The sequence below is a fragment of the Teleopsis dalmanni genome, chromosome X (assembly GCF_002237135.1).
Source record: "Teleopsis dalmanni isolate 2A chromosome X, ASM223713v2, whole genome shotgun sequence".
Classification (NCBI taxonomy): domain Eukaryota; kingdom Metazoa; phylum Arthropoda; class Insecta; order Diptera; family Diopsidae; genus Teleopsis; species Teleopsis dalmanni.
Window position 1 is genome coordinate 52554722 of NC_051848.1, and position 16070 is coordinate 52570791.

General features: G+C 28.8%; 1 protein-coding gene across 2 annotated transcripts in view; it reads left to right on the plus strand.

Annotated features, from left to right (window-relative positions):
- The window catches only part of LOC119688916 (G1/S-specific cyclin-E), a 51977-nt gene that overhangs the window by 10650 nt on the left and 25257 nt on the right, over positions 1-16070 (plus strand). For both annotated transcript variants that reach the window (XM_038103587.1, XM_038103588.1), the window contains exon 2: positions 8920-9003. In XM_038103587.1, the coding sequence (XP_037959515.1) occupies positions 8984-9003 (20 nt within the window). In that variant the 5' untranslated portion in view covers positions 8920-8983. The remainder of the gene's footprint in view (positions 1-8919; positions 9004-16070) is intronic.

The window sequence follows — 16070 nt, forward strand, 5'->3', positions numbered from 1 at the left end:
GTTGCTAAGGATCGTATGGTGTAAGTTCAAGTACACGATTACTAGTGACCACGTATGAACTGCACTCTTAATAAGAAAACTGCTGGATAGCTGTCCATGTATCAGTCTTATCCATTGTTTGTCCATGTTTATTGTTTTTGTATTTTGTTAGATTATTGCTCCTCTGTAATCTCAGTTCGGTTCGGCTCTGTTCAATGAAATTTTTTTTTCTTTAATGTCGGCACTCGAATTGAATTGGAAAAAAATCTTTGCGTTTCTTGGAATTTTTCTGAATGAAAGTCCTTTTTCAGTCGCGTCGCCGTTTACACTGTGGACTCTCAGCACTATTTGTGTTACTGTCGTCAAAATCAGCGGCAACATTACTTAGTTACTCAATGATGAAATTTGTATCATATTGTTTTTTGTTTAAGTTACTAGTTTCCACTTCTCTTCCCCCTTCAATTGTTGTTCTTGTTGTGCCTGGCACTTCTTCGAGTATATATGGTATCTATTTATTTAGTACAAATAATTATATACGGATATTTGTATAGTTATCCTTCGGATTGATTTTACTCTTTATTGTCATTATTAGCGGCCCTTTGAGGCCGGTCTTTTTAGGGCATCTCATTACTTCTTCGATCCTTTGTTTGTTTCGTTGCATGAGTTTACTTACAAATAGATTGTACATAAATTAATTAAAATAAATATATATAAAGGAATTTAAAGTATTGAGTATATTGATATGATAAAAATGTTTATCATTGTTATTATTTTTTTTTTCTTTCAGTTTTTTTCCTATAATTATGCTACAGAGTTCTTATGAAATGGGCATAAATTAAAATGAACTGAAGTTTAGAACTCAAATGTATGGTATGCTTTGGAATATTCCTTTACCTTAACTGATGGGTTTATGATGTTTATATGAATGATAAAATTATCTCAATAATATTTTATGGTATTGAAATTTTTAGTATAAAAATAGATTAGAACCATAGAAAAAGGATTAAAAATTTTTCCAGGACCACCATGTTATGTTAATGATATGTATACCTAATGAGTAGATCTGTATATATTGGTTACAGTATACATAATATTAATATAATGCCAATCAAGTTTTTTTAAAGCAGAATTTAATAATAAACAATCATCATCATAATCAACAGCGTTACAGCTCGGGATGAGCTTTAGCTGCATCAACGAGCTTTCTCCATTCTGTTTCGCAGGTTGTTTTAGACCACCAATTTTGAATATCCATTTTTCTGATATGGTCATCTAATACGTGTTCTACCTCTGCTGCGGTCTGTATTCGTTTTTGTGATCTTTCATCCGGCATTCCCATGACGTGTCCGATCCATCTCAAGTGCTGCGACTTTGCGAACTTTACAGCATCTTCACTGTCGCTATGCGTTCGTGCACCGACAAAGTTCTTCGTGGTACTGGCTGATGGAACCATTAATTTTTCTCGGCATCTTTCTTTTAAAAGTTCTGATTTGGTTTTCATCTACTGTCATTAAAGTCAAAGTTTCGGTCGCATAACATAATACCGGGCGGACGATTGCCTTGTATGCGTGTAGTTTGGTGCTTCTGGTCAGAATTTCCATTCAAGTGAATTCGCCAACTTGAATGGGCTCTAAAATTCCGCTGTGCATGTTTCTTCCAACTCTAATGTATTTTAGAATTATAAATAATATTAGAAAAGCAAACAGTTCTCTAAACTGTTAATACCCCTATATATCATATATATTTGTTTAAGGTGTCTGTAGTAAAAATTATACTATACCAACAGACATTATATATAGAGTTATAGCTAGAAACAAATCTTGTAAATAATGAACATTTAAAGTGAGACCATCTATTGACAATTGAATCGAATCCAACGGTAAGGTAGATCCTTCACTACCTTTTCTTCCTTTATTCTCAAGATGTTCTGATATTTGGGTGAATAGAAGTGAAATTATAGATCTTTTGTATGGGTAAAATGAGATGCTTCAAGTATGAGTTTGGATGAACTTCGATGAATTGCTGCGATTAATGCAGATTTTGCAGAATACAGAATATGTCCTTCTCCACTAGCTAAGCCGGCGAATGGCTTCGCTTGCAACAGTTGTATCGATCTTTGACATCTGATCCTTTGTCACCTGATCTTTTCTTATAATATTATTTATATACATTAACAGACGTTTGTTTATTTGGCTTTTTAATAGATACACATTCTTATTTCCGACCATATATTGAACTAAACAATTTATATATAACAAACTTTTAAAAAATAAATATATGTAATCAATACTCGTATAGCTCTTAAATTATTATATTGAAAGTAAGAAATTTATATTAAAATACTGTTATCTTTCTAAATAGAGACCATTTAAAAGTCTGTATGTCGGCTTGGCTGGTCTTTCAAATTACTTAAGGGGTGAGCTAGTATATTGCATTGAATAAATAATCTATCAAAAGGTTTTTGCATATTAACCAGATTACTAAAGAATCATAACAAAGGATGTTTTAAAGAGTTCAATCTATGTATAGAATTCTAATTAGGGAAACTATTTCAATTTTATGATACATTACTGCTTGGCATGCCATAAAATAGTTCACAGCAATATGCTATTTTTTTTTTATTATATATATTCTCATGTTTATTTATACATAAATAAATATGTAAATAAAATTAGCTTTATATATATTCAATCACTGGTTGTGGAACATGTGCTATATAGTTTGCTTTTAATGTAGTCCTCTTCTCTTCGTGGAGCATTAGTGCCTCGCTATATTGTTATTTGTTTGTATTAACTATTTATTTGCAGCATACACTCGTTAAAATGATATTGGATTAATCATTCAAAAGATTATTTTCAAATAACCAACTACCAGAAAGATAAAAGGTACTAAGTTTGCTCATAGTTGGTCAAAAAATTTTATCAGTTTTATCAGACGGTTATACTGAGGGTTATCTCTGACGGCTCATAAATGTTTACTAAGCATAGATTTCCTGCTAAATGCTAAGCATTGAAAACAAAAGGATTGATATTAACGTTAGAGTTAACCTGATAACCCTGATGAATAGTCGAAAAAAATGGGAATTAGCAGGGCATAAAATTCATGGAGTGAAGATTCGTTGGGATAATTTTTATTTAATAACGTTTCCTAAACTTATTCGATATCTTAATATTCAAATAAATTTCATTTGAGCGTTTTTTAGTAAATCGTTAATAAGACACAAATCGGTATACCCGGGTATATCGATTTAATAATGCGGTCTAGTAGCTAGAGCTTTCAGCACAAATATTATATCTAAAATTTTATTAATTTGAATTCTAATATGGCTGAATAGGTGGCGCTCCGCGAATTTATTGAAGATTCCATTATGCCAATAAATGCCACTTTAGTGTCTGTTTAGTAAACCAGTCCCCTAAATGCATGATTTTGATTTCCCGGGCACATCGGTTTGACAATACAGTCTGGTAGCTTAAACTTTTAGCTCAGATATTATATCTAAAATTTTATTAATTTAAATTCTAATATGGCTAAATAGCTGGTGCTCTGCAAATTTATTGAAGATTCCATTATGCCAATAATTGCCACTTTAGTGTCTGTTTAGTAAACCAGTCCATTAAATGCATGATTGCGATTTCCTGGGCATATCGGTTTGACAATACAGCCTGGTAGCTTAAACTTTTAGCTCAGATATTATATCTAAAATTTTATTAATTTGAATTCTAATATGGCTGAATAGTTGACGACTCGTAAAGTTATTTAATAACATATTATTGTACATTCTATGAATGTTAATAACATTTCTATGTAAGTCTATCTTCAACTATAAAACAAGGTTCCCCCATATGCACTTGTCATCGTTTTTAACGTTATATCCACGTATGTTTTTTTAATTTTGGATACAACTGACTGTGTCTTCAGCTGTTGTCTTAAATTAACACATTTTTATACTGGAATGAAGTGTATTTAAAATGCATATGTCAAAGGTCAGCGTTTTAGCTAAAGTTGGAACGGTGCACAGGTGCATGCCATTTGTAGCATTGAGTAACTCGCTCGTGCCGAGGTCAGTAATTACATTTGCATCTAATGCTGTCTTTCCTTTGATGGTGGCATGTGTGCATCATCTTCATTGTTAAGAGGCAAAGGATGATCGCGCTGAGCATATGAGAGTTTTGCATTAATTATTCCTACATTTGGTGGTTGGTTAGCAACCAAGTCAGTGGCAATTAAACAAAAAACGCGGATGTAAGGGATACTAACCATTGAAGCCAAGTTCACATCACCTGTTTGAGTTATGCAGGCAGGTGAATGATCTGATCTATGTTGGTACTATTCCAAACTGCAGCGGTTGGTGTAGTTAAAATTTACTAAATGATTTTATGACTTACAAATATTTTTACTACACTTTAATAACAGTAGCATTAGCTGTTGTTCTTTTTACAGCTTGTTACATACCTGTCTTTAGCTCTGTTACTATGACCTGGAAATTATCGATATACATTTATTTATATAATTAATAATTATTGTTTATAGAAAAATCTTTTAAACTTTTTTTTTTTTAATTTTTATTTTTTTATTTTTATATTATTCTTTATATTTACATTTTATTTATATATATATTATTTTTTACATTTATATTATTTTTTATATTTATATTTATTATATTTATATTTTTTTTTTATATTCACATTGTTTTTATATTTACTTTTATTATATTTATATTTTTTATTACATATATCTATATTTTTTTTATATTAATATTTTATTTTACATTTATATTTTTATATATATATATTTTTTTTGAAAACCTCCTTTAAGGTTTTCCGAACAGTAGTGAACTACTACAACAAAAATTCATTTTATATTATTTTTATTAATTGAATTTTTGAATGACCATAAAGCTGTTTTGAGTATTACCAAATACCCATCATTAGTGGTCTTGAAAATAATTCGTGTATATAATTATTCGTAAATAATTTTTTAAGACACTGCTAGTATCAAAAATCGAACTCGTGCCCCGCCAAATTTGCAGCTCAGTGTCAACGCTCCTTAATCAATTGATCCAAATCTGTACTTGTCTTTTATGTTCGCACATTTTTCTGGAATTCTGTTACTTTGCTGTGAAAGTTTTATTAACAAATTCACTTACTATGTTTATATTAGAACAAAATCATAATCCAGCTGTAGAATTAATTAATTAATTAATTCTAATCAATGAACTATTTAATTAATTATATTTTTATTTTGAATTGTTTAATTTTAATACTATTCTTTTTGTAGAGGCATTGTTTGCTGCGTGATTTATATATTCTTTTTTATGTATAGAACCTAATCTAGGAACGTAATACTGAGAACGTCATGCTAATGTTGCTCCACGAGCGACATATATATAAATATAAATTTTTTATAATTATATTTTTTTTATATTTTATATTATTTTTGTATGTATATTATTTTTTATATTTATATTTTTTTTATATACATTTTTTTAAATTATATTTTTTTATATTTAATTTTTTTTTATATTTATATTTTATTGTATATTATATTTTGTTTTATATTTATATCTTTTATATATTATATTTTTTTTGTATTATTTTTTTACTATATTATATTTTTTATTATATTTATATTTTTTATAATAATATTTTGTTATATTTTATTTTTTTATATATTTTTATAATATTTTTTTATATATTTATATTCTTTATTTATAATATTTAATATTTATATATTTCAATATTTATATATTTTATATAATAATTTTTATTATATTAATATTTTTTTATTTTTATCTTTTTTTTAAATTTGTGTATTTTTTATATGATAACATTTTTATGTTTACAATATTTTTTAAGTATATATTTTTTATATTAATTTTTTTTTATATTTATATTTCTCTATAATAATATTTTTGTTATATTTACATATTTTTATATTTATATATTTTTTTTAAATTTCTGTGTTTTTTATATGTATACTTTTTATGTTTGTAATTTTTTTATGTGTATATGTTAATCTTTTATATTAATTTTTTTTTTATTTTATATTTATATTATTTTTTATGTATATTTTTTTCTTAAATTTATATAATATTTTACATTTATATTCTTTACTAAATTTATATTTGTTACTAAATTTATATTTTTTATTATATTTATGTTTTTTATTATATTTATATATTGTTTCATGTTTATATTGTATATATTTTTTTTACCTTTTTTATGATATCTGTTTTTAGTGTTATATTTTTATGTAGTGTTGTTATGAAATCCTGTTGCGTGACATTTTCCTAATTACTTCCGCATTTCGTCCTTTTCGTCCTTTTGAATTTCTTTATCATTATGACTTTTTTTCAATACTTTAAATTCTGGTTAAAATTAATTGCTAAATTGTTATTACGTTGGTGTGACATATGGTTTACTATTGTTAATTGTTCCTTTGGGCTATGACAAAGATAATCACACAACAAACAAATATATATATTTATATGTATATAACAATAATAATAATGATAATAATAATAATGGAAAGGATATGTAACCACTCCATTCGTGTCAGTCATTTCGACACCTTTTCATTATTGTAAATGTTGTCCTTTTTATTTTATTGCTACTCGTACATGTGCGGAAAATATCTATTTTCATTTTCTCTCTGCCAATATTTCACGGAGTGTGTGTGCTGGAATTTTTGAAAATTCTTTTACATACATACAAATTAATATATTTTTATACAACTATATATATACATATATAGATATATGTAAGGCTCTTATTTCTGTAATTTTAAGTGTATAAAACATTTTTTAACCGTCATTTTCACACTAATTACGTATGAGCCCCTAAATTAATTGTTTTTATAGAGTCTGCATACGCATATACATAGGTATGCTGGCCTTGCGAACTCTAGTAAATAGTCACCCTTGTCCTAAATCCTTTTCAAATATAAAAATATAAATTTTTTTGTAATTATGTTGCTTGCATCAAAGGATTCTTCGAAAGGATTATTGCCTTTTCTCTCAGAAGAAATATTAATTTGAACCGGTGGATTATAAATAAAAGTTAAAACCACAATAAATAAAATCCTCCTTACAAGGGTTAATATTCTTATTAAGGTTTAACATTTTAATGAAAGTTAATTGAAAAATGTTATGAGACGTTAGTGGAAAAGTTAAAATTTATAGTTTATATTTATAGTGAGTTATTTGACATTTGCAATAAATATTTTTGTATATATTTATGTATACAATATATTTGGAACTATATTATTTAGTAGCAAATTAGAATACATAGACAATATATATTATAAGGTTGCCTTTTTTGTAAAAAATAGTTTTAATTTGTTCCAATACTTGAGTTAAATAGTTTTTGATGTCATATATGGGTTAGTTTGATTTAAGTTTGCGCCTAGTAATTAACAAGCATTCATCTCATCATGAGCACCTTTATATTAACCGAATAAGGTCTGTAATCTGGTAATAACAAATGTTTTCCGGTCTGCAAATAGCTTTAATTTATTAGTGTTTACTTAGGAGACTCTCCCTAGGATAAGCACAAACAGTTTTATAGATCACATTTTACTATTGTCGCTTGTTATAATACTAATAATAGTGATATATTGTGTTACTCTTTAAACTAAAGCAAAAAATAAAACATCACTAGTATTGTTTTAAAGTGCCTAATCATATTGCAATCATATTGCAATTTTCAATATAATATTTTTTAAAGATGAAAAATTATAAATCAATTCATAAGTTACAATATTATGTATAAATCATATAGAACTAAAAAAAATTTATAAAAAAAAATTTTGTAAAGCAATATTCATAAGTCTATTATTATTATGAAAAAGGAATACTACACTAAAAGATCTATTGTACCTTTAAGTTAGATTAGAGTGTTTCTTCAAATCAGATATTTTTCCTAGTCTTGAATCCCTATGTTAATTATTTATAAAATATAAAGAAATTTTATGTCGTCTTTTTTCGTCATTAGTTGGTGTTGTTACCCATATAGCTCGGGCTCAGACGGAACTTAGTTGGGATGTTTTGTTGCATTCAGTGTGTAGATCGCACCGTGCACGATCTGACTATTGATTGTTTGGATCTCTGCAAAACTCTGTTAATAATAAAAAATTCCTGTTAAACTGATATAACTAACGATATCTTTTAAAAGATATTATTTTTTTAAGACTGATATTTGGGATGACTTGTAACGTTCGTTTGTTCAGTATTAGTCCTGTCGTGAATATTTTTTTTGTCCATGACTATATATATATCATATGAAATATTTTTATTCTCTTTTAAAATTTTTCAAAAATCACTTTCGGTTATCCAAATGCTTAAATATACTAATGCATTGGTACTTACAGGTTATTTTACTTACTTATGATACAGACAGTAGTATAGAATCAATAATAACAGTCAGTAGAGTTCAAGCAAAGAAACGAGATTCTGTTTTTTAAATAGGTATTTACGGATCAGATTTCTATAACATTATCTATCTACAATGAACTTTTATATATCGATATGTCGGACTAGAATATTGCTTTACTACTTTAATGGTTTGTATATGTAGTTAATATAGTTGCAGTTAAAAGCTACGTGTACTTCGGTGTTAAGCAATTATGAGTTCTTACAGTCTTCAGCCATGTAGCCAGCCCACCGTGTCTTTTGCCTTTACGATATAGTATTTATATTGTATCGAGAGCGGGTACTGTGAAATAATTAAATAAATTATTATAATTTTTTTTTACCGTATTATATTATTATATTTTTTAATATATATAAGAAATATATTATTTATAAATATATTTTAATTCGTGTATTACTACTATATTAAATTTCTTAATATTATTATTATTAAAGTTATAAAAAAATGATTTGGAATAAGGTAATTAATTAGATTATAACTACAAATAATTTTTAAATATTTATCTTTTCAGATTTCAATAAATTAAACTTGATCATTTACATTAATTGTGAAGTTGAATAGGAGTCAATTTTAATATGAATTTCTTTAAATTAAGGTACGTATGAAGTCATATATTTTTACATTTTATAGTAATAGATGTACCCGTAAATGGAATATAAAAAAAATATTAAAAATTTGTATGAATTAAATATCAGTTAAAAAATCAACCTCTATTACAAAAAAAAAATTTTATTATTTTTTTATCCTGTAATAATTTTTTGTACTGTTATTTTAATAAAAATTGAAAAAAAAAAAATATTTTTATTTCTAACTTTTTTACTATTAAAGCAAATATTTGTTTTTCTTCACATCCCTTAATTAATTTACTATTTGTTTTTTTTATATTTATAGAGGCGAAAAAAATGTAGATAGATTTTCGTTTTTATCGATAACCTATAGGATTATCAAATTTGTTTTAATCTTACTTAAGCAGCTAGGTCAATGATTAAATTAATCCACAGGAATAAGAAAGAGATATCTTAAATAACATCAGTTCACTGATCAGGATAATGGTTTGGCATATGCACTGAAGTCAAATCGGACTAACCCGATTGTAGCTGCTGTAGATCGCATTTCAATAGTGCTAGGTCAATGGTGATAAGGCCTACACATTCGCATTTTAGTACTTCCAAATTAATCCACAGAAATAAGAAAGAGGTATCTTAAATAACATCAGTTCACTGATCAGAACTGAAGTTAAATCGGACTAACCCTATTGTAGCTGCTGTAGATCGCATTTGTCAATGCGCTAAGAAAAGACGCCAAAGCATTTGTTGTTAGTGTTCAGATTTATCCAGATCCGGCTGGTTGGTTGGTTGCAGTAGCAGGCCATTAGATAACTCCCATGTACCTTAATTAGCGATTTTTCGCCGTTTTGCTATCACATTCCACATTCCACCTCTAATATAGAAGAGCAGAGACTAAATCCGTTCCGTCGAACAGTCTGATAAATTGTCAAAGATGTATTTGCCTAAAAACTTATTTCTTCTGGACTTCAAAGCTGGGCATTTACAGAGAAAATATGTTATAGTTACTTTTTCCTGCGGAGTTTCACAACTTATATTATATATATTTCCATTATGAGCGTGAGAGAAAAATAAGTTTTGACATTGGTTAAAAGATTTGTCAAAATGATGAATCAAAGAACTTATTCACATTACTTAATTAATTAATTAAGAGAGTAGATGTGAAAATTGCCCAACAGCTGGTACTGCGGCCAGAAGAGACTTATTGTACCAGTTTCACTATTGATTAAACAAAGCCCCTTAAAGCTTTGTGAATAAAGTCTAGAACTAAATCTAGAGAAGAGTTCTTAATGTGTTCTGGTGACAGAAATTTTTTATGAAACAGGTTTCTTCTGTGCGTTATTAAAGCTGGACAGTTATAAAGAATGTGCATGGTCGTTTCCTCATCTTCGAGGCATAATCTGCATTCAGATTACTTACTAAAGTAATCAAACCATACATACGAAATGTCACACTGCATATGAATTATCATACTAACTTCAATCCATATTAAGAACGGATTGGTGCTGTCTAGAATTTTGTAAATCAAATAATAAAAATAATTTTATTACTCTCTGAACAGTTACTCTCCCCTAAATTCTATTAAAAATTATTTTATATCCTTTTAATGTTGGTTTTTCTTTCACAAAGGACATACCTTTGTATATGAAAGTCCTTTTATACCACATATTTGATATATATTTTAATCACGTACCTTGCCCCATATCTCGTTATTATTGTTTATTGTGATTAAATTTTTTTATCTAAAAATACTAATTATTATTCCCAAAATATTGTTTTGTTATCTTTTGATTTATGTGTCAGCCATAGATTTTTTATTTATAAATTGTTGCCTGATTTGTGTGGACAGGTCAGAAATAATTCTAACGGTTAACCTTTATTTAAAAATTGAATTAAAATTTCAGATTTGATTTTTATTTTTTTTCCAACAATTTTTTTTTATCTACAATTAAAACAGGAGCTCAGCGAATGTCAAGTATATTTTTTACTTTATGGCTTCCTTTCGCTTAAAAGTTTTAATGACGAATTCTCCTTATCGAAAATTTTGATCATTTGAGTTACTTCCTTTTCTCAATTGAATTTAATTCCAACGAACTATTGTGAGTATGTAAGGATACACTTTCACACATAACTAATAGTTGTTTCAGAAACTATCTAAGTTCATTCTTAATACGGAAAACTTCTCACTGGAGACAAGCAACACGATATACAGCGCCGTCAATGACACAATGCCGTCATTGTCATGATGATTATCTTTTAGTCAACTAAGTCACTTATTATTGCATTATCATTGGTTGTTGTGACTCGGTAATAACTGCTTTACGTCCAGTTCTGGTTGGGTTAACTTTCCCAAAGTTCAGCGGTGTAGCATGTAGTCAAATTGTTGGTGCATTTTGTGGTAGCTAATCTTAAACATACTGCATTTACTCCACTCTCTGTCTATAGAAGGACACTTTAGCTCCCAAGGATAACATCTGTTGTTTTGTCGTCAGTTTATTAAGGTGTTAATATAATATTTCGCGGTATTATAAGCGGCTTCAATGCTAAGTTCTGTGCGCTGTTTCCACTGTGGGATAGACCGACGATTCATTCCATCGACAACATAGCGTAGCATTGTTTTACGCGTTCCAAAAGTTCATTGCGCAACGCATTCTTTTGAATGGCACGGCTTTGAGCATTCCTTCACTTCACTTCACTTGGACATGACATACAACCATTGTTTTGTTACCAATGAATTTTGTGACCTTTTTTGCTTCTGTTTTGGTAAATTGATTGAAAAATAATTGCTGCAGGACATTGTCAAAGTGCAGTAACGGTATGTCACAAAAAAATTCAAAAAATGAAATTAAAATAGAACATACATAATCATGTTCAACATCAGTGGTTGTTGTCCTTATTATTTGCGAGTTTGTATCCCTTCACATAAAGTCCTGCCTACTGTACTCTCTAGTGATCACTTTTGATGATGTTGTAACTTTTTGTAGGTAGTCATTAGACTTTTCAGCATGCCATTGATAATTTCGTACTAATTGACTTTACTATGGACTGAGCTACATACCACAATATCGACATATTCAGTACAGTATATTAATATGGTAACTGCGTAGTCGTAACGTACACAGATATTAAAGTAATATTGCACATTGCTATATATAATATATAGTAATAGATAGTAATAATATATAATATTATTAACACGTAACCATGCTAGAAAATTAAATCTCTCTTATAATCATACCTGCCGTAGTTGTGGAGAGAACGATGAAAGTGCCGCCCATCTGCTTTGTTGCGGTCCAGCACATGTGCGGCGCTGCCTTACTACTTTTGGGGATTTCTTTTCTAAGGATCTTGGCGAACTGCAGGACCTCCCCTTGAATGGCATTATAAGCTTTGCCAAAGATTCTAAGTGGTTCTAACCCCTGAATTTTTAATTATACATTAAGACTGAAAAGTTTTCGGAAATTCTCATTTAAAATTCGCGCGCTGTATATTTTTCGATATTTTAAGTTTATGTAGTTTGGCAGCACTGTCCTTAATTACTATGCCAAAAATGAGCGCGATCTGTCAGACAGTTCGTTTACGGCAGCTGTTGAAACCAGTTCACCTCAGTAGTGCGTTGCGAAATGTCTTCGACGGTCGTACGACCGTCCTGAAAGGCTTTGTACCACTCATAAACTTGAGTTTTCGATAAAACTGATTCCCCATAAGCCTTTTGTAGCATTCGCAACGATTCTGCACACGAAATTTCGTTCGAAACACAAAATTTGATGCAAACTCTTTGTTCAATATTTTTTTCCATTGTTTTTTTCGCAACGCACTACTGAGGTGAACTGGTTTCAACAGCTGCCGTAAACGAACTGTCTGACAGATCGCGCTCATTTTTGGCATAGTAATTAAGGACAGTGCTGCCAAACTACATAAACTTAAAATATCGAAAAATATACAGCGCGCGAATTTTAAATGAGAATTTCCGAAAACTTTTCGGTCTTAATGTACGGTAACATAATGGGCTTATAGGCCTAAATTGATCCCTTGGAATCGCCAGTATAACAGAACCTATTATTAACAGCGTATAAAAAACTTAAAGCTTCATCATCGAATATGCGGTAAAAAAGGTGTCTATGCGCTACTTGAATAAAAGAGAAGACAGTGAAGAGAAAAGAAGAGAGAGAAGTGAAAAGAAGAGAGAGAAGTGAAAAGAAGAGAGAGAAGTAAAAAAAAGAGAGAGAAATGAAAAGAAGAGAGATAACTGAGAAGAGAAAATAATAGAGAAAACTCAGAAGAGAAAATAATAGAGAAAACTGAGAAGATAAAATAAGAGAGAAAACTAAGAAGATAAAAGAAGAGAGAGAACTGAGAAGAAAAAAGAAGAGAGAGAACTGAGAACAGAAGAGATCTTACTGTTTGAGTGCAACATAGACAGATAGGAGTGATAAACAGTTTATAGATATCTACAGTAGACCTGATTTTTTGCAAATTCTTAATAGATTAGCTTATAAATTTCACGTACAAGCTCTTCACATAATAATAATACAAGGTCTTAGTACGCTGGAAGTTAATGTGAGAAACATCAAGACATTGTATTACATCTGCTCAGTAGGCACTTCGTACAATTCTATGTATGTAATATGTATATTAAGTTGTGTTCAGTTATATTTTCCAAAGTATTTATTTGGATCGTTTGCCAATTAAAAGTAAAAATATCGTCAATATATTAAACTATATGGTGTAAGTGGAACTCAGATGAGTTCCCCATTCCACAAGTTCTTTTTTAAATGGATTATGGATTAAGTCTCAAATAACTGTAGAGCGGGAGCTTCGGTCCATAATTGACAACTTGGAACTCCTCAATGGGTTGTATACCACAGACTGAATAACTTCTCTTCAGCTAGAATTAGTTTTTAGCACATAATGTCAGTTATAGTCACTGTTATACATTACCATATATCGGAAATTATTCCAGTATATTCATATACACTTTGGTAGCATTCCCATAATATCAGTGTTGCCCAAATTGTAGTTTCGTTTCCGTTTCCTCATCGAAGTTTGCGTGCAAGCATTGCACTTTTGCTACATCATCGAACTAATTGAAGTTAATTTCCTACACTCCCCCTTTTATGTATTAACTGCATTTTTGTGTTTTTCCAAACATAAAACCACACTTTCCTTGAGGTTCACTTATTATATGACCTATTGCTTTTAGTGGTACGAGTAACTAAATAATTGCATAATTGCACAGTCATTTGGCCTATTTCCAACATTTGAGGTTAAAATGTAGGCGAAATGTATTTAGGTGACATTTCTCTTCTTCTTTGTTGTTAAGTACATCATGTCTGTGGTTAAACGAATTTAATTATATTTTTTTAATTCAACAATAATGGGCTATTTTAATTTAGTATTTAATATTATATTTTCTGTTGTTGTTTTTAGTTAAACATGTGCCAAGCATTTTTCATATCTTTTACTTTAATTTCAAAAAATAATTTTATTTAATTTAAGTAAAATACATTGATTTCAGATTCATTATTCATTTGTATCTCTTGCCATTTTATATTATGTCTTTTTTTTATTATTTTCACTAAAATTTATATTATTTCACTTTTCGTCTTCTTATTACTTTTTCACTATTTCTTTTCATTCTTCTCTATTTCTCTTCATTATTCTCTATCTCTCTTCATTATTCTCTATCTCTCTTCATTCATCACTATTTCTCTTCATTCTTCTCTATTTCTCTTCATTCCTCTCTATTTCTCTTTATTCTTCTCTATTTCTCTTCATTTTTCTATATAATAATAATAAGAAAATATAGATATAGGTAATATAGAAATTATCACTATTTTTTTCCTTCTATTTTCTCATTATGTCTTCTGTTTCGGGTTCTTTGTAGATATTTAGTTTCTTATATATGTTCATTTTTTACTTTGGTAGTCTCCCATTTAAATCATATAATAGTTTAGCATACAGAGGATTACGAAAGATGTACACATCGTCCATATTCTGAGAAGATGATCACTAGGAAAAATCATTGAACATAAGGAAGAAGAAAATGGTTGTAAATTATATTATCCCTGAAAATGTTTTCTATGCTAACTTGCACAAGCTAAAAAACTTTTTATAATTCTTAAGATAAAGACTACAAAGATAATCTACTGGTTGTTCTATTAGTTGTTCCTAAGAATTCATGCAATCTGTTAATTTCTGTTGGTCCGGTCGTATGAATAAAGTTAAAGCACTTACTTCTTTAGTTGATCACTTGCTTCATCTTCAATTTATAAATTGTCTGTCCTTAATCCATATGTTTTTTAAAGTCTTTTATTATAGTTTTAACGGAACTTAATCCCCTTCTTCGATTTGATTGAGGTAAATAATTTATGTAAGGTGTTTAACTTCGAAATGCATTAATAAATTTATATCTTGCGATAAAAAATCTATTAATAAGATTATGAGCAATATGTGTACTACTGAACCTGATAAAGAGGAAGAAGAGAGCGTTCATCATGTGCTGCATCACTGTCCCGCTCTCATTATCTCAAGATTCAATACTGTAAATAGACTATCTTATATGTGCACTACTGAACCTGATAAAGATAAAAAAGACACCGTTCATCATTTGTTGTATCATTGGCCCGCTGTCGATTATCTCAAGATTCAATACTACAAATAGATTACCTTAATTTATTACCGCCTTTAGGAAAAAACTGTTAAAAAATTGTATATGAAAGATTAAGAATTTTAATGAAACAACTTTTTATTGTCTAAATTTAGATTTATATGCATATAATGGTTATAACTCCTAAAAGCAGGCTTCATAGAACAGTTATAAAGTATGAATACATCACTAAGGTTCTAACCGTCCGATGTCCATGTGGCTGGTGCATATTTACTTTCTTCCCAAGGACGTTGTGGTGTTCAAGATAAAAAAAAAACATCCTGATACTTAAATGAGTTGCCTAAAATTTTGGATATCATTAAATTTTAATAGAAAAATAAATAATAGTACCAAAATTGTTAGAATTAGAAAATTTAGATTTTAATCAAGTGAATTTTTGAGCCGGACGATTTTTTGTTTCGACGATTTAAATAGTTTGATCAATGC